This window comes from Lontra canadensis, unplaced genomic scaffold, assembly GCF_010015895.1.
Source record: "Lontra canadensis isolate GAN:19392208 unplaced genomic scaffold, GSC_riverotter_1.0 scaffold166, whole genome shotgun sequence".
NCBI classification, from domain to species: domain Eukaryota; kingdom Metazoa; phylum Chordata; class Mammalia; order Carnivora; family Mustelidae; genus Lontra; species Lontra canadensis.
Window position 1 is genome coordinate 985,443 of NW_022631160.1, and position 18,951 is coordinate 1,004,393.

At 36.4% G+C, this 18,951-nt stretch overlaps 1 protein-coding gene across 5 annotated transcripts in view; it reads left to right on the forward strand.

The window, feature by feature from the left end:
- The window catches only part of OPHN1 (oligophrenin 1), a 510,840-nt gene that overhangs the window by 274,353 nt on the left and 217,536 nt on the right, over nt 1–18,951 (forward strand). For all 5 annotated transcript variants that reach the window (XM_032845576.1, XM_032845578.1, XM_032845577.1 and 2 more), the window contains 3 exons: nt 13,552–13,662; nt 16,240–16,344; nt 18,413–18,542. In XM_032845576.1, the coding sequence (XP_032701467.1) occupies nt 13,552–13,662; nt 16,240–16,344; nt 18,413–18,542 (346 nt within the window). The remainder of the gene's footprint in view (nt 1–13,551; nt 13,663–16,239; nt 16,345–18,412; nt 18,543–18,951) is intronic.

Here is an 18,951-nt window from a genome sequence, read left to right on the forward strand (position 1 = left end):
TTAGTATTGAAAAGGTGAAGGACTACTTTTCTTCTAAAGTGGAATAGTTTGAGGTCTTCTGTCATTTTCCTTCTGCAGTCTTTTTTGTTTTTTTTCCTTTTGCATCTATTCTTGATTAGGTTCCTAAGCAGACAGGAGTTAACATAATAGGCCTGAGTCTACTATGATTAGAAAAATCTGACTACAAGATTAGCTCTTGGCTTGTATCTGGGAGCTTGGCTAGTGAACAGTTTCTTACACAGGATATACAATTTTCGCTAAATGGTTAGAGTGACTCACTGTGCCTAGACTGCCTATACAAACAATGTGGTTTATGTTGAACATCTTATTTTCTTCTGGGAGTCTGGAATTTTGGTATATGCTTAGCAGTGGGTACCTCTGTACAACCCCCAACAAATACCTAGGGCACTGAGTCTAAAGAGCTTCCACGGTAGACAAAATTTCACACGTGTTGTTATAACTTGCTGCTGGTGACATTAATTGTGTCCTGTGTGACTGTTTTAAGGGAGAACTCTTGGAAGCTTTCACCTAGCTTCCTCTAGACTTCATCCCATATATTTTTCCCTTTGGTGATTTTGCTCTATATTCTTTCACTAAAGTAAATATTAGCCATGAGTATGACTATTAGCTGAGTCCTTTGAGTCCCTCTAGAGAATTACCAAACGTGGGGATTTGTAACCATGGACACAGTCCAAATTTATTCTTTTTGAGGATTTTACAATGAAAGCTTTCTGGAATGTCCTAGAAGTTTCGTGTTTTATGTAGATGTTCCTGGTGACTTTCCTAAAGAGCAAGAATGTAGCCTTTGCACTTCTTCAACTAAAAATAATCTGGGGGACCCTGTGTCACTTTTTTTAAAATAAGAAACTTTATTTTTAGAGCAGTTTTAGGTTTACAGAAAAATTGAAAAGTACAGAGTTCCTATATATCCCTAATTCCCAGCATGCAGTTTCCTCTACTATTAACATTTGTATTAGTGAGATACATTGATACAATTGGTGAGCCAATGTATTGTATATTCTGTGGGTTCTGACAAATGTATAATGACATGAATTCACCATTATACTATCATGTAGAATAGTGTCACTGCCAGAAATATCTGAGAGCACCACCTATTCATTCCTTCATCATCCTTCCCCAACCTGCAAACCCCTAGAAACTATTGATCTTTTTATGGTCTCCATATTTTTGCCTTTTCAAGAATATTTTATTGTTGAAATTATACAGCATGTAACATTTTCAGATTGGCTTCTTTCATCTGGCAGTATGCATTTAAGTTTCTTCTGTGTCTTTTCATGACTTAATAGCTCACTTATTTTTAGTGCTGAATAATACTACATTGTGTGGATTTTTTTTTAAAGATTTTATTTATTTATTTGACAGATAGAGATCACAAGTAGTCAGAGAGGCAGGCAGAGAGAGAGAGAGAGAGAGAGAGGAGGAAGAAGGCTCCCTGCTGAGCAGAGAGCCTGATTCAGGGCTCAATTCCAGGACCCTGGGAACATGACCTGAGCTGAAGGCAGAGGCTTTAACCCACTGAGCCACCCAGGTGCCCCTACCATGGCTTTTTTTTCAATCTTTTCACCTATTGAAGGATATCTTGGCTTCCTCTCAACTTTGTCAGTTTTTTTTAAGATTGTTATTTGAAAGAGAGAGAGCACGCATGAGAGAGTGTATAAATGGGAGTGGGGCAAAGGGAGAGGGAGAAGCAGGAGCCCCACTGAGCAGGGAGCCTGAATCAGGGCTTGATTCCTGGACCCTGGGATCAGGACCTGAGCTGAAGGCAGATGCTTAAGTGACTGAGCCACCCAGGTGTCCCTCAGATTTGTCAGTTATTAACGATGCTGCTATCAACATTTGTGAAGAGGTTTTTATGTACATGATTTTTCAAATAATTTGGCAATTATCCAAAACCACAATTGCTGAATTGCATGGTAAGAGTAAATTTAGTTTTGTAAGAAGCTGTCAAAATTTCTTTCAAGTGACTGCCATTTTTTATTTCTATCATCAATGAGTGAGAGCTCTTGTTGCTCTTGTTCTCTTTGCCAGCATTTGGTGTTTGTGTTTTGGATTTTAGTCATTCTAATAGGTCTGCACTGTTACCTCTTTGCTATTATAATTTTCATTTCCTGGACAATTTTCTTGGGTCCCTTCCCTCTTCAGGAGCTTTGTACTATTGCTTGACCCTATTGCTCAATACACTTTGCTTTGCTGCCCACCAAAAAAAAAAAAAAAGAAATCATTTCCCTAATGACATGATGCTGAACATTTTTCATATGCTTTTTTTGCCATGTACAGATCTCTTGGTGAATTGTCTATTCAAATATTTTACCCTTTTTAATTGGACTGCTTTCTTACTATTGCATTTTAAGAGCTGGATGTCTATTTTATTTTTATTTCTATTTTTTATTTTCATGTGTGAGGGTGGAGGGGGCAGAGAGGCAGAGGAAAAGAGAGAAGCAGACTCCCCACTGAGTGGGAAGCCCAATATGGGACTTGATCCCAGGACCCCAAGATCATGACATTAGCTGAAGGCAGTTGATTAACTGACTAGCCACCCAGGTGGGTTTTCTTAAAAGCCATTTATTTTTATTTCTTAATTTTAGTAAATTTTTAAATTCTTTTTTTTTAAACAATATCCTACTACTGTCCACCTGTCACCGCCCCCCCACCCCACCCCAGATAAGAGTTATTTATTTCAACTTTCTAGGAGTAAAAATAAAATTTTAACTTGGGTTTTTGTTTAAAGTTTTTATTTAAATTCTAGTTAGTTAACATATATTATAATGCTGGTTTCAGGAGTAGAATTTAGTGATTCTTCACTTACATATAACACCCAGCACTCATCATAAGTGCCCTCCTTAGTACCCATCACTCATTTAGCCCATTCCCTTGCCCACCTCCCCTCCAGCAACCATAGTTTGTTCTCTATAGTTAAGAGTCTGTTTTTTGGTTTGCCCCCTCTCTTATTTCCCCCATATTCATCCATTTTGTTTCTTAGATTCTACATATGAGTGGAATCGTGCAGTATTTGTCTTTCTTTGACTGATTTATTTTGCTTAGCATAATACACTCCAGCTCCATCCACGTCCTTGCAAATGGCAAGTTCCTTCTTTTTGATGGCTAAGAATATATATATATATATATGCACACACACATATAAATGTGATATATATATATATATATATATATACACACACACACACACACCACATTTCTTCATACATTCATCAATTGATGGGCATTTGGGCATTTTCATAATTCAGCTATTGTTGATATTGTTGCTTGTTTGCCTATTTTATATATCAGCCCTTTATGAGATGAGTGTTTTGCAAAGATATTCTTCCAGTCTATGTCTTGTCTTTCATTCTCTTAACTGAGTGTTTCACAAAGTGGACATAGTTTTTCTTATTTCTAATGAAATCCAACTTATCAGTTTTTTCTTCTGTGTATTATGCTTTTGATATTATATCTAAAAAATTGTCACCAGAATAGTAGAATGACCCTGAACTTGTCTCATCCCTTGAACACAGCTAGATAGTTAGGAAATTGTTCTGAGCACCCAATAAATCAATTGGAAGTCTGAGAGAACAAATCTTCAAGTACAAGTAGAAAAGTAACCAGTTTTTTAGAAGGTAGGAAGAATGGAAGTTCACCTGGGGGAGACATAGCTGTGGATGTGGCAGCACGGAGGAAGCCTGATTACAGAGCCTACCAAAAATTATTAGAAGCAGTGGAGTGCAAAATGGTCGTGAACTTCTAAGTTCACTACCATGGAGGACATGCTTGGATTAAAGATGTTCAGGTGGTGAAAGGCATCCCAGTTAGCATGGAAGATGTCAGACTTTCACTATGTGCAGACATGATACTCTATGTAGAAAACCCAAAGGACTGTCAAAAGATTGCCAGAATACATAAATGACCTGGTAATTTCACAGGATGTAAAATCAAGTGCAGAAATCTGTTGCATTTTTATACACCAATAACAAAGCAGCAAGAAAAAGAAGGCAAGGAACCAATTTCATTTGTAATTGTACCAAAAACAATAAGATCCCTAGTATAAATCTGTCTAAAGAAGTAAAAGATATATAGTCTCAGTCAAAATACTACAAAATATAGCCCCATCAAAATACTACCATCATTTTCACCAAAGCTAGAACCAACAATCCTAAAATTTGTATGCAACCATGAAAGACCCACAATAGCCAAAGCAATTCTGAAACACAAAAACAAAAGTGGAGACATCACAGTTCTGGATTTCAAGCTATATTATAAAGTCGTAGTCATCAAGAAAGTATAGTATTGGCATAAAAACAGACACATTATCAATGGTACAGAATAGAGAATCCAGAAATAAACCCAGATTTCTGTGGCCACCTAGTCTTTGACAGAGCAGGAAAGTCTATCCAATGTAAATAAAGTCTCTTAAATAAGTTGTGTTGGGAAAACTGGACAGCAACATGCAAAAAAATGAATGTGGACCACTTTCTTATAGGATACAATAAAAAAATTGAAAATGGTTGAAAGACCTACACCCGGAAGAGTTTTAATCAGGAAAAGATGCTGTATTTTTTCACATGCTTTTTCTTTTTACTTTTTAAAAATTTTTATTAACATATAATGTATTATTACCTCAGGAGTACAGGTCTGTGAATCGCCAGGTTCACACACTTCACAGCACTCACCATAGCACATACCTTCCCCAATGTCCATAAACCAACCACTCTTTCCCTCCCCCCTACCCCCAGCAACCCTCAGTTTGTTTTGTGAGATTAAGAGTCTCTTATGGTTTGTCTCCCTCCCAATCACATCTTGTTTCATTTATTCTTTTCCTACCCCCCAGGCCTCCCATGTTGCCTCTCAAATTCCTCATATCAAGGGAGAACATATGATAATTGTCTTTCTCTGATTGACTTATTTCACTAAGCATAATACCCTCTAGTTCCATCCATGTCACCACAAATAGCAAGATTTCATTTCTTTTGATGGCTGCATTCCATTGTATGTATGTATGTGTGTGTGTGTGTGTGTGTATATATATATATATATATATATATATATATATATATATATATATCACATCATCTCTATCCATTCAACTGTTGATGGACATCTAGGTTCTTTCCATAGTTTGGCTATTGTAGACATTGCTGCTATAAACATTCAGGTGCACGTGCCCCTTTGGATCACTACATTTGTATCTTTAGGGTAAATACCCAGTAGTGCAATTGCTGGGTTATAGGGTAGCTCTATTTTCAACTTTTTGAGGAACCTCCATGCTGTTTTCCAGAGTGGCTGCACCAGCTTGCATTCCCAACAGTGTAGGAGGGTTCCCCTTTCTCTGCATCCTCATCAGCATCTGTCGTTTCCTGACTTGTTAATTTTAGCCATTCTAACTGGTGTGAGGTGGTATCTCACTGTGGTTTTGATTTCTATTTCCCTGATGCCGAGTGATATGGAGCACTTTTTCATGTGTCTGTTGTCCATCTGGATGTCTTCTTTGCAGAAATGTCTCTTCATGTCCTCTGTCCATTTCTTTACTGGATTATTTGTTCTTTGGATGTTGAGTTTGATAAGTTCTTTATAGATTTTGGATACTAGCCCTTGATCTGATGTGTCGTTTGCAAATATCTTCTCCCATTCTGTCAGTTGTCTTTTGATTTTGTTGACTGTTACCTTTGCTGTGTGCAAAAGCTTTTGATCTTGATGAAGTCCCAATAGTTCATCTTTGCCCTTCTTCCCTTGCCACTGGCAATGTTCCTAGGAAGAAGTTGCTGTGGCTGAGGTCGAAGAGGTTGCTGCCTGTGTTCTCCTCAAGGATTTTGATGGATTCCTTTCTCACATTGAGGTCCTTCATCCATTTTGAGTCTATTTTCATGTGTGGTGTAAGGAAATGGTGCAGTTTCATTTTTCTGCATGTGGCTGTCCGATTTTCCCACATCATTTCTTGAAGAGACTGGCTCTTTTCCATTGGACATTCTTTCCTGCAGTCGACGATTAGTTGACTATAGAGTTGAGGGTCTATTTCTGGCCTCTCTATTCTGTTCCATTTATCTATGTGTCTGTTTTTGTGCCAGTATCATACTGTCTTGATGATGACAGCTTTGTTATAGATCTTGAAGTCTGGAATTTTGATGCCACAAACATGGCTTTCTTTTTCAATATTCCTTTGGCTCTTCGAGATCTTTTCTGGTTCCATATAAATTTTAGGATTATTTGTTCCATTTCTTTGAAAAAAATTGATGGTATTTTGATAGGGATTGAGTTAAATGTGTAGATAGCTTTAGGTAGCATAGATATTTTCACAATATTTGTTCTTCCAATCCATGAGCATGGAAGATTTTTCCATTTCTTTATGTCTTTCTCAGTTTCTTTAGTGAGTACTTTATAGTTTTCTGAGTATAGTTTCTTAGCCTCTTTGGTTAGGTTTATTCCTAGGTATCTTATGGTTTTCGGTGCAATTGTAAATGAGATTGACTCCTTAATTTCTCTTTCTTCTGTCTTGCTATTGGTGTATATAAATGCAACTGATTTCTGAGCATTGATTTTATATCCTGACACTTTACTGAATTCCTGTATGAGTGCAGGCGGTTTTGGAGTGGAGTCTTTTGGGTTTTCCACATAAAGTATCATTTGCACAGGTTGGGAGTTTTGCACATAAAGTATCATTTGTAAAGATTGAGAATTTGACTTCTTCTTTGCTGATTTGGATGCCTTTAATTTCTTTTTGTTTTTATTGTCTGATTGCTGAGGCTAGTACTTCTAGCAATGGTGATAATGGACATCCCTGCCATGTTCCTGACCTTAGCGGAAAAGCTCTCAGTTTTTCTCCATTGAGAATGATATTTGGGGTGGGTTTTTCATAGATGGCTTTGATAATATTCAGCTATGTAGCCTCTATCCCTACACTTTGCAGAGTTTTAATCAGGAAAGGATGCTGTATTTGTCAAATACTTCTTTCAGCATCTATTGAGAGCATCATACAGTTCTTGTTCTTTCTTTATTAATGCATTGTATCATATTGATAGATTTTCCGATGTTGAACCAACCTTGCAGTCCTGGGATAAATCCCACTTTGTCATGGTAAATAATCCTTTTAATATACTGTTGGAGCCTATTGGCTAATATTTTAGTGAGAATTTTCGCATCTGTGTTCATCAAGGATATTGGTCTGTAATTTTTTTTTTTTTTTTTTTTTTTTTTGATGGGATCGTTGTCTGGTTTTGGGATGAAGGTAAATGTTGGCCTCATAAAATGAGTTTGGAAGTTTTCCTTCCAGTTCTATTTTTTGGTACAGTTTCAGGAGAATTGGAATTAATTCTTCTTTAAATGTTTAGTAGAATACCCCTGGGAAGCGGTCTGGCCCTGGACTCTTGTTTGTTGGGAGATTTTTGATGAGTGCTTCAGGCTCTTTACTGGTTATGGGTCTGTTCAGGTTTTCTGTTTCTTCCTGGTTCAGTTGTGGTAGTTTATATGTCTCTAGGAATGCATCCATTTCTTCCAGATAGTCAAATTTGCTGGTGTATAGTTGCTCTTAATGCATTCTTATAATTGTTTGCCTTTCTTTGGAGTTGGTTGTGATCTCTCCTCTTTCATTCATGATTTTATTTATTTGAGTCCTTTCTCTTTTTTCTTTTTGATAATATGGCCAGGGGTTTATCAATCTTATTAATTCTTTCAAAGAACCAGCTCCTAGTTTCGTTGATTTGTTCTATTGGGTTTTTTTGTTTGTTTGTTTGTTTGTTTCTATTCCATTGATTTCTGCTCTGATCTTTATTTTTTCTCTTCTCCTGCTGGGTTTAGGCTTTCTTTGTTGTTCTTTCTCCAGCTCCTTTAGGTGTTGGGTTAGTTTGTGTATATGAGACCTTTCTTGTTTGTTGAGAAAGGTTTTTATCACTCTGTATTTTCCTCTCAGAACTGCCTTTGCGGTGTCCCACAGAATTTGAACCATTGTGTTTTCATTATCATTTGTTTCCATGACATTTTTCAATTCATCTTTAATTTTCTGGTTGACTCATTCATTCCTTAGAAGGATGCTGTTTAGTCTCCATGTATTTGGGTTCTTTCCAAATTTCCTCTTGTGATTGAGTTCTAACTTCTGATCATTGTGGTCTGAAAATATGCAGGGAATGATCTCAATCTTTTGGTACTGGTTGAGACCTGATCTGTGACCCAGGATGTGATCTATTATGGAGAATGTTCCATGTACACTAGAGAAGAATGAATATTCTGTTGCTTTGGGATGGAATGTTCTGTATATATCTGTGATGTCCATCTGGTCTGGTGTGTCATTTAAGGCCTGTATTTCCTTGTTGCTCTTTTGCTTGGATGATCTGTCCATTTCAGTGAGGGTTTTTTAAAGTCCCCTACTATTATTGTATTATTGTCAATGTGTTTCTTTGATTTTGTTATTATGTGGTTTATATAGTTGGCTGCTCCCATGTTACGAGCATAGTTATTTAAAATTGTTAGATCCTGTTGTTAGACCCTTTGAGTATGATATAGTGTCCTTCCTCATCTCTTATTACAGTCTTTGGCTTAAAATCTAATTGATCTGATATAAGGATCGGCACCCCAGCTTTCTTTTGATGTCCATTAGCATGGTGAATTGTTTTCCACCTCTCACTTTAAATCTGGAGGTATCCTTGGGTTTAAAATGAGTTTCTTGTAGACAGCATATTGATGGGTTTGGTTTCTTATCCATTCTGATACCCTATGTCTTTTGATTGGGGCATTTGGCCCATTTACATTCAGGGTAACTATTGAGAGATATGAATTTAGTGCTATTGTATTGCCTGTAAGGTGACTATTAATGTATATTGTCTGTTCCTTTCTCGTCTACTACTTTTAGGCTCTTTCTTTGCTTAGAGGACCCCTTTCAGTATTTCTTGCAGAGCTGGTTTGGTGTTTAAAAACTCTTTCAGTTTTTGTTTGTCCTAGAAGCTTTTTATCACTCCTTCTATTTTCAATGATAACCTAGCTGGATATAGTATTCTTGGCTGCATGTTTTTCTAATTTAATGCTCTGAATATATTATGCCAGTTCTTTCTGGCCTCCCAGGTCTTTGTGGATAAGTCTGCTGCCAGTCTAATAAGTCTAATATTTTTACCACTACAGACTTCATATCCTGGGCTGCTTTCCGGATTTTCTCTTCGTCACTAAGTCTTGTAAATTTTACTATTAGATGATGGGTTGTGGACCTATTCTTATTGATTTTGAGGGGGACTCTCTGAGCCTCCTGGATTTTGATGCTTGTTCCCTTTGCCATTTTAGGGAAATTCTCTACAATAATTCACTCCAATATACCTCCTGCCCCCCTCTCTCTTTCTTCTTCTCTTGTAATCCCAATTATTCTAATATTGTTTTGTCTTATGGTATCACTTATTTCTCAAGTTCTCCCCTTGTGGTCTAGTAGTTGTTTGTCTCTCTTTTGTTCAGCTTCTTTATTCTCTGTCATTTGGTCTTCTATATCACTAATTCTCTCTTCTGCCTCATTTATCCTAGCAATAAGATCCTCCATTTTTGAGTGCACCTCATAAATAGCTTTTTTAATTTCAACTTGGTTAGATTTTAGTTCTTTTATTTCTCCAGAAAGGGCTTTTATTTCTCCAGACAGGTTTCTCTAATATCTTCCGTGCCTTTTTCGAGGCACGCAAGCACCTTGAGAATCATCATTCTGAACTCTAGATCTGACATATTATCAATGTCCATATTGATTAGGTCCCTGGCCTTTGGTACTGCCTCTCATTCTTTTTTTTTTTTTTTTTTGTGGTGAGTTTTTCAGTCTTGTCATTTTATCCAGGTAAGAATGTATGAAGGAGAGAATAAAATACTAAAAGGGTGGCAAAGAACTCCATAAAATGTGCTTTATCCAAATCAGAAGAGACCCCAAATCCTGGGGGGGCGGGGCAAGTAAGGGGGTAAAAAGAAGTTCAGAAAAAAAAAACGAAAAAAATAAAGAAAAAATCTAAAAAAGAAAAAAAAAATATATATTATATTGGTGGATAGAACAGGGTCACCCACTTAATTTTGGGAGTATTTTGATCTTTTAGAAGAAACTACCTCCCAAAATTTTAAAGAATGAAAAACATATATAATGGTAAACACAATGAAGGGATGGAATATGAGTATAAAGATGAAAAACTGTTTTTAAAAAAAATTCAAAAAAAGGAATTGATAAGTTGTTTGGTAAAATAAAGAAAAAGAAAGTGGAGAGAATTTCCTCAGTCTGGAGACTAGAACAAGGCCCTTTGCTAGATTTAGGTTATATTTTGATCTATTAGAAGAAGTTGTATCCCAAAATTTTTTAGACGAAAAAACCCTATGTGTATACAAAAAATAAAGTTAGATAGTATGAAGGATAAAATATGACTATAATAATGAAGTTCCAAAAAAGATTTTTTTGAAAGGTATTGTTAAGATAAACTAGTTAAAAATGTTAAAAGAGGAAAGGGTAAAAGTTAAAAAAAATTAGCAGAAGAAAAAAATAAAATAAAAAAAAAATTAATTAACTTTGTAAGGCTAAAGAATCTTGGGGTAAAGCCATGAATTCCATGCTTTGCTTTCTCTTCCTCTGGAATTCCACTGTTCTCCTTGGTAAGTGAACTTGGTCATGGCTGGATTTCTTGATGATCTTCTTGGGGAGGGGCCTGTTGCAGTGATTCTTAAATGCCTTTGCCCAAGGTGAAATTGCACCGCCCTTACCAGGGGCCAGGCTAAGTTATCCACTCGGGTTTGCTTTCAGGAAATTTTGTTCCCTGAATACTTTCTGTAGAGTTCCAGAGGGCAGGAACGAAAATGGCGGCCTCCCAGTCTTTAGCCCGGAGGAGCTGAGAGCTTGGGGCCCCACTCGTCATTGTGTCTTTGGAGAAAAGTGCTCAATCACTCCCGTCTCCCTGGCCTCCGGCTGCGCTCTGAGCTCACCGAGCCTGTGATCAAGCATCTCTGTCTCTGGCACACAGCCCCGCCTGGCATCTCCAAACCCAGCCGATCCCTGTGCTCTTCCAGGGGTGTCTCCCCAGATCTCGTGGGGTCCCCACTTACAGAGCAGTGGCCTTTGCCACAGATCACAATTTAAGGTATCCCTGAGTTGAGAGTTCACTCCTCAGCTCCATCTCTGTAGCCAGCTTCCCTGCTCTAATACCTGTGAGCTCTGTGACACTCAGACACCCCCATCCTTCTGTGACCCCGTGGGATCTGAAACCATGTTGTCCCCATGTGGGCTTCACCCCAGTTTAGTCTCTGGAGCGATGTCCCTCAGTGGAGCAGACTTTTAAAAGTTCTGATTTTGTGCTCCATTGCTCTGCTGCTTGCTGGGAGTCGGCCATTCCCCCCACGGTCTATCTTCCTGTCGCTTTGGATTCACTTCTCCTCCGGTCCTACCTTTCAGAAAGTGGTCGATTTTCTGTTTCTAGAATTACTGCTCTTCTTCTCTTTGATCTCCTGTTGGATTTTTGGGTGTTTGGAATGGTTTGATAAGTTATCTAGCTGATCTCCTGCTACCTGATGTTGTCTCAGCCTGCTACTTCTCTGCCATCTTGACTCCTCCCCGCTCTTCTTTTCTTTATGTTGGTATGCATTTCTCACTTAGATTGTTTTCACTCTTCTTGAAGAAGTTCTTATTATATTTCTTGGGTTACAATTTTACTAGCAACACATTCCTCCAAATTTTGTTTGTTTGAGAAAATCCTTAATTCTTCTTCACTTTTGAAATATAATGTCACTGGATACAAAATTCTAAATTTGTGATTTTTCTTTCAGTATCTAAAATATCTCACTCTACTCTCTTCTTTTGGCATGGTCTCTTGAGAGAAATTCTATTTTTACCCTTCTTTAGATAAGGCGTTTCTTCTTCTTTCTTCAAGATTTTCTCTGTGTCTTAAAATTTGTGTTGTTTGAATATGATATGACTACATGTAGTTTTTTTTTTTTTGTATTTATACTGCTGTTGTTTTCTGAGCTTTCTCAATATTTTGTTTGGTACCTGTCTAATTTTGGAAAATTTTCACTCATCACCTTAAGTATTTCTTATATTCCATCTTTTTTCTCCTTTATATATCTTATACCTTTTATAATTGTCCAACACTTCATAAATATTTCACTCTGTCTTTTTAATTCTTTTTTCTTTTTGCATTTCGGTTTTTGAAGTTTCTATTAAACATACCTCAGGTTCACTGATTTTTTTCTGTAGTCTTTTTTAGTGTGTAGATAAGCCCATTCAAGGCATTCTTCATTTCTGCTATTGTTTTTGATTTCTAGCATTTCCTTTTGATTAATACTTCAATTTTGCATATATCCACATATATTATTCACGTGTTCTTGTGTGTTTTCCTCTTTTTCAATTAAAGCCTTTGCTGTAATTTCTGGTGTAATAGTTCCACTATCCACTATCTTTACCTTATCTAAGTTTGGTTTTGATGTTTGTTCTTTTTTTCTAAAGATTTTATTCATTTATTTGACAGAGAGAGAGAGAGAGATCACAAGTACGCAGAAAGCTAGGCAGAGAGAGAGGGGGGAAGCAGGCTGCCTGCTGAGCAGATAGCCCGGTGTGGGGCTTGATCCCAGGACCCTGAGATCAAGACCTGAGCCGAAGGCAGAGGCCCAACTCACTGAGCCACCCAGGCGCCCCTTGATGTTTGTTCTTCAACTTCAACTGGTTTTTGTTCATGTTGTTGTTGTCCTTTTGAATGCCTTGTACTACTTTGTTGAAAGCCAGGCATGATGTTTCAGGTAAAAGGAACTGAAATAAATAGGCCTGTAGTATGAGGCTTTATGTTTACATTACTAGGAGTTAGGCTGGGCTTATTTTGCTTTTAGGCTATGCTTATTTTTTTCTAACTATTGTTCTGAGGCCAAAGTTTCCTCTGGTATTTTTTTTTTCAGTTTTCCCTGTTGTCTTTGGCTTTCCTTAGAGAGGTATTCTTTTTTCTTAAAAAAAAAATATTTATTTATTTGAGAGAGAGTGGAAGAGGGAGTGAATTTGGGGGGCAGAGAGGAGTAGAGGGAGAGAATCTCAAGCAGACTCTCTGCTGAGCTTGGATTCGGATGTGGGGCTCAGTCTCATGATCCTGAGATCATGACCTGAGCCGAAAGCAAGGGTCAGACACTTAACTGACTGAGCCACCTAAGCACCCTGAGAATTATTCTTAAATAACTGATAGTCTGATTTCTGCTTCTGTGCTTCTGCTCTGGTAATCTCTGATTCTCTATTTTCAACTGTCTATCTAATATTTGAGGCATCTGTTTTCCTTCTGACTTCACTTCTCTGTTGTTTCTAAGGGGAATTATTCATTTTCAATTTGTTCATCATTTTTCTTGTGAGGATGGGTGAGGTAACTTTCAAGATTTTTAATTGTTGGACCAGAAACCAGAAATTTCACAATGATCACTGTTTACTTCTTGGTTTATAATTCTCTGTCTGTAAAATAAAAGAATAAGATCATTACTTGGTGGCTAAATTCTCCCCTAGCTCTAGCATTCTATTGAGACCATAAGCAGTGACTTGCAAAAGTGACTGTGCTGTTATGTGACATTTGCTACTCTTCATTACAGGCAGACCTCCAGGTGGACAAGGAGAGGCAGAATTTCTTTGAGTCTTCCCTTGATTATGTTTATCAAATCCAGGAAGTTCAGGAGTCCAAGAAGTTCAACATTGTGGAGCCAGTAAGTTCTATCTGTTGATGAATAGTCTAAAAATATTTACCATATACCAGGTAAATATGGAGAACTTTGACCATAAAATTGAGATTTCAAAGATGCTGAAGGATATTTAATGCTTAATAATGAATGTCAAGAAAATAAACACAGTAGCTTGGGTTGCTCTTGCTCTCTTACTAACAATATTTTCTCTCTCTTCTTTACCTCTCCTCCCCTGCCTTTTTTTCCTCTCCCATTTTCTGTCCCTTCAGCTATGATTTTTCTTTCCTTCTCTTTTTTGCTTCCTTTCTCCTTTTCTCCCTCCTTTGATTTCTCTGACACCTTTTCTTTTTTTTTTTTTTTTCTCTTCCCTTCCTTGCTCTCATGCTTTCATAAAACTTTTGAAGTGCCTGTAATATGCCTGTCAATTTGCTAGGAGCCCATTTCCCTTGCACTTAATGACTTCCTATTGTACTATTTTTACTTCTATCTTCTTTATTTTCTCCTTACATCTCCTTGACTATAAAAACGGTGTGCTTTGATATGACAACTCTGTTGAATTTTAATTCTTAGTAAAGAAAATATAGAAAAATTATAGGAAAAAACAAATAACAAATTCCAATACAGAGATAATCACTGTTGATATTTTGGCATTTTCTTTCCAAATTTTCTGTATTTGTTATATTTCTCTCTCTATATATGTCTGTCTTTGTACTTTAGATGTGGATGTATGTACACATGTGTGCAGGTCTGTTTACACATATATATATTTTTCACATGAACATGTATATCAATGTACATCTAAATGTGTATTTGTCTTCCCTTATGTATATATTTATATGTATATCTGTGTGCAACCAAGTGTTTATTCATTTATACAAAAAATAATTGAGCTTCTGTTATATGTCAGGCACTGTGCTAAACACTGGGTATCTTATAGTGAGTAAGACAAACTCTGTTTCTGTCTTTATAAAGACTACACTCTTATTGGGTAGACAGAAGGGAAAGAAGGATATATATAAATAAAACTAATTGTAAGTTATAATAAGGGCTAAAACAAATAACAAGAATGGGCAACTACTTTAGATTAAGTGGTCAAGGAGGAAGTCTGAAAGTATCACTTAAGATAAGTTCTAAAGAAAGAGAGGATGTAGCCACATGCATAATGGGGAAATAATATTAAAGACACAGAAAAAAACACATGTGCATGGTCCTCAAGTTAGGAAAGAATGGTGTGTTTGAGGAATGAAAATGTTAGTGCCTTTAGATATAGGTGATAGAAAAGGAGACTGGCAGGAAATAATGTAGGATAGGAAGGCATAGGACTTGTAATCATGGTAAGGAGTTTGGATAGTAGTCTAAGTGTAGTGGAAAACCACGGATATAAGTTTTAATCAGGATATGACTTAAGCTGATTTTGTTGTGTGGAGAATGGCTTGGAAGAAACCAACAGAGGAAGCAAGGAATCCAATTAGGAGGCTACTACAGCAGTCTAGGCAAGAAAAGAGGTTGGTTTGGGTTAGGGTGCTGAAAGTGGAAACAGAAAAGAATGGCTGGATTAGAGATATATTTTGGTGGCAAAACTGACAGAATTTGGATTGAGATATGAGTGGAAAAGAAATCAAGGATGATTCTTTACTTTCTGGCTTGACTGAGTAAATGGTAGGGTCATTTCCTGAGATGAGAAAGCTTGGAAGAGAAACAGAAAGATTGTGTATATGACAATGTATGTAGTACACAAACCCATTTACATTTATATATAAATAAATATATATATGTACATGTGTGTATATATGTACTGTTGTTATGTTTTTGTGTATACATAATTTGTGTTTATATGTTTATATATAATATATATTATATATATTTATATATAAATATAAATATTTATAATATATGCATATGTATATGCATATTGTGTATCTGTGTGCATATTTACATATACCTATCCACTTATTTTCTAAAAAGAATAGAGAAATTATTACTACTTCCTATTATTATACTTTACTATTGCCAGAAGTGAGCATTATTGTTTAAAGGTTTGTATTTCATAGATGAAATCATATTTTCATTGTTTTTCTGTATATTTATTAATGAATTTGAATATTTGGAACATTAAAAAAATTATTAGTTCTTTTATGTCTTATTCTTAAACCCCTCTGAAATATTTTTAATTTGAAAATGGTTTCATACTATTTGAATCTTTTAGCATTAGGACATTCTTCATTAAGGTACAGAACCTACTTTACTCATTTATTCACTTATTTATTTGCCCAACAAATATTGATCACCTATTCTCTGCCAATTCTGAGGATATAGAGAGAAAATGCACAGTCTATTCCATATGGTCCAAACTATGAATGGTTTTATATGCTATCTGGAAAGGATTTGAATGACTACATTTGTTAGTAGTTCTTATTTTCTGGAACTAAGTCCAACGTAAATATTTAATAAGAGAATAGCTATGTGTAGACCTGCTTGTGTTTTCATGATTACTTTTAACACTATACTTGGTATATGGAGTTTCTTTTCCAAGTTTCTTTTTCCTTTATTCAGTAATGAGAAGGTACAGATGATGAAGTTATTTTTATACATTTTCCCTAGGTTTTGGCCTTTCTTCATAGTCTCTTCATTTCCAACAACTTAACTGTGGAGCTCACGCAGGATTTCCTCCCATACAAACAGCAGCTCCAGCTCAGTTTGCAGAATGTGAGTTTGCATGTGGGTTTCTTCACCTGTTCCAGTTGGATCTCAGCCACAATGACCTTGATCTTGAAATCCCAGCTTATTGCATTCTAGCCAATTTGTTAGGACATACTAATGTGGGTCATAATTATTTTAGTGTGCTTTCTCTTCCAGTTTCAACTCTTACCAGTCTTTGAGGCTTATTGTTGTTCAAACCTACCCTTCCACCCTCTGACACTTCTATCTATCCAGTAAACATTAAATGTTGCTAATTTACTGCATCCCTCTCAGATCAGAACCCAACTATGGGCTTAAGCACAAATTTTTTTAATTGTTATTATTATTTATTGTTATTGTCTTTTTTTTAAACATTTTTTTAAATTTATTTTCAGCATAACAGTATTCATTGTTTTTGTACCACACCCAGTGCTCCATGCAATCCGTGCCCTCTCTAATACTCACCACCTGGTTCCCCCAACCTCCCACCCCCCCACCTCTTCAAACCTTTCAGATTGTTTTTCAGAGTCCATAGTCTCTCATTGTTCACCTCCCCTTCCAATTTCCCCCAACTCCCTTCTCCTAACTCCCCATGTCCTCCATGTAAGCACAAATTTTATGCTACTTCCATGTTGGTCGGTCAAGGCACTTGTGAGTTTTATGACATGAATGCCCACTTTCCCCTCTCTTCCTTTTCTCACTAATCACTAGAATTAAATTATATATAAAGGTTTTATTCACCTTCTTTCCCATGCTGGTTCTTATAGATGGCCATAGGCATAACCTTCCCATCTTTGTAACATATATATTTTTTCTCACTTGCTTATTTAACCCACTATTCAGTGAATGGCTATGGATATAACATATACTCTGTGCCAGGCATGGACATACCATAATGAAGTATGTTAGGTTTTCTGTCCTCAGGGAACATACAGTCTCTTGCAGGAAAGAGACATAAACACTGTAACACACCATAATTCCTTGTGATAAGTGTTTCAATAGCATCAAGACCAGAAATTTTAAGGAAGCACAGAAAGTGGAACATTTGACTGCCCGACACAGTTAGAGAAGGCATCACTGAGATAGTGACTTTGGACTAGTTGTTACATTACATGAAATTTGTAGAGTATTTTTATATGAAAAAGTTGCTAATAAGGTTGTCAGTGGAAATAAACTTCACCTGGTTGTTTAGGAGGATCCTGACTTACAGTTGTTTAGTTTCTTTCTTTTTGGGTACTCACCTTCACCAGAATGTGAGAGCCCCTGACTTCTATGGATTTTTAAAATCTTCCTATAACCAGGTTAATCATTTGAATCTTCCTCCAAATAGAACTTGAAAAGTATGAGTTTAATAACAATGTTTTGTATCTGTGTATATGATGAACTCATTCACAAGATAATAAATATTGTGGGCCTAACAAGATAGATAGCTCAGATCACCTTTGTGACTGATGTAACAATCTTGAGACTGGACATTAAGAACCTATCTCTAGTGATTTTCATACCCACATTTTAAGCAGTGTTTTGCTATTGTGTTTTAGTTGTACAGTTTTAAATAGATTTCTTCTTACCATTAGTTTTTGTTATTCATGAATATGAAAACATAACTTTTCTATTGACATATCTTCAAAGATAGCACCTTGTCATGTATTTTATCCTAATAAGCCAGAATTTGATTCAGAGTCAAGTAGGCAGTAACTTTAATTGAGGCAGAGCTTAGAAGTTGCCATGATAATATTACCTTTGAAAACTTTTACAGTTTCCTATCTTGTAAAGCAGAGTTCAGTCTGGCGCTTAGAATTCTAAGAACGTTTATTTATTGGCTTATGTGATTCCCATTAGAATAAAGTCTCCCAGATGTATTTTTATGGTTATATTGCTATTTATGTTTCTGTTTCCCTTTTAGTCTTTGGCTCTGTCAATCTCGTAAAATTGTTTTCTAGTCACGATGCTATTCAACATTTTTGTTGTTGTTTTTGCTATATTGTAGCATATATGCAAACCAAGAAAACTCTGCACTGGATCTATAATCAATAAGTGCTTTTTAATAATCATGGTGATAATGAGAATAATTATGATGATAATGTCTTCACAGACAAGAAATCATTTCTCCAGTACCCGAGAAGAGATGGAAGAACTTAAGAAAAGGATGAAAGAAGCTCCCCAGACATGCAAACTTCCAGGACAGCCTACCATTGAAGGCTATCTCTATACACAAGAGAAATGTGTGTGGGAATACAGGGATACACACTGGGTTTCAGTAGGCTAGCACCTACTGCCACTTGGCATCTCCAAACTCCACGTACCCATATTGTTCACAGACCCCTGACAACTCTTTGGAGAACAGTCTGGGAACAGAGAAAAAAAAAGAAAAGGAAGGAGAAATTGGAGGGGTAGTAGTTAAGGATTTGTTTTCTGAAGACTTCGGGATGATTTTTTCTCCGTGATCCAAAGTGGGGATTGTTAATTATTTAATCCTTCTGATGACTATGACTAGGGGGAAAAAGGAGGTAGGGGAAAGGAGGCAGAAAAATAATATTTATTACACCTACTATGTACCAGGCATGGTGCAAAGTGCATTAAATATACTATCTCATTTAATCTTTAAAATCACTTATCATACCATTTTACTTG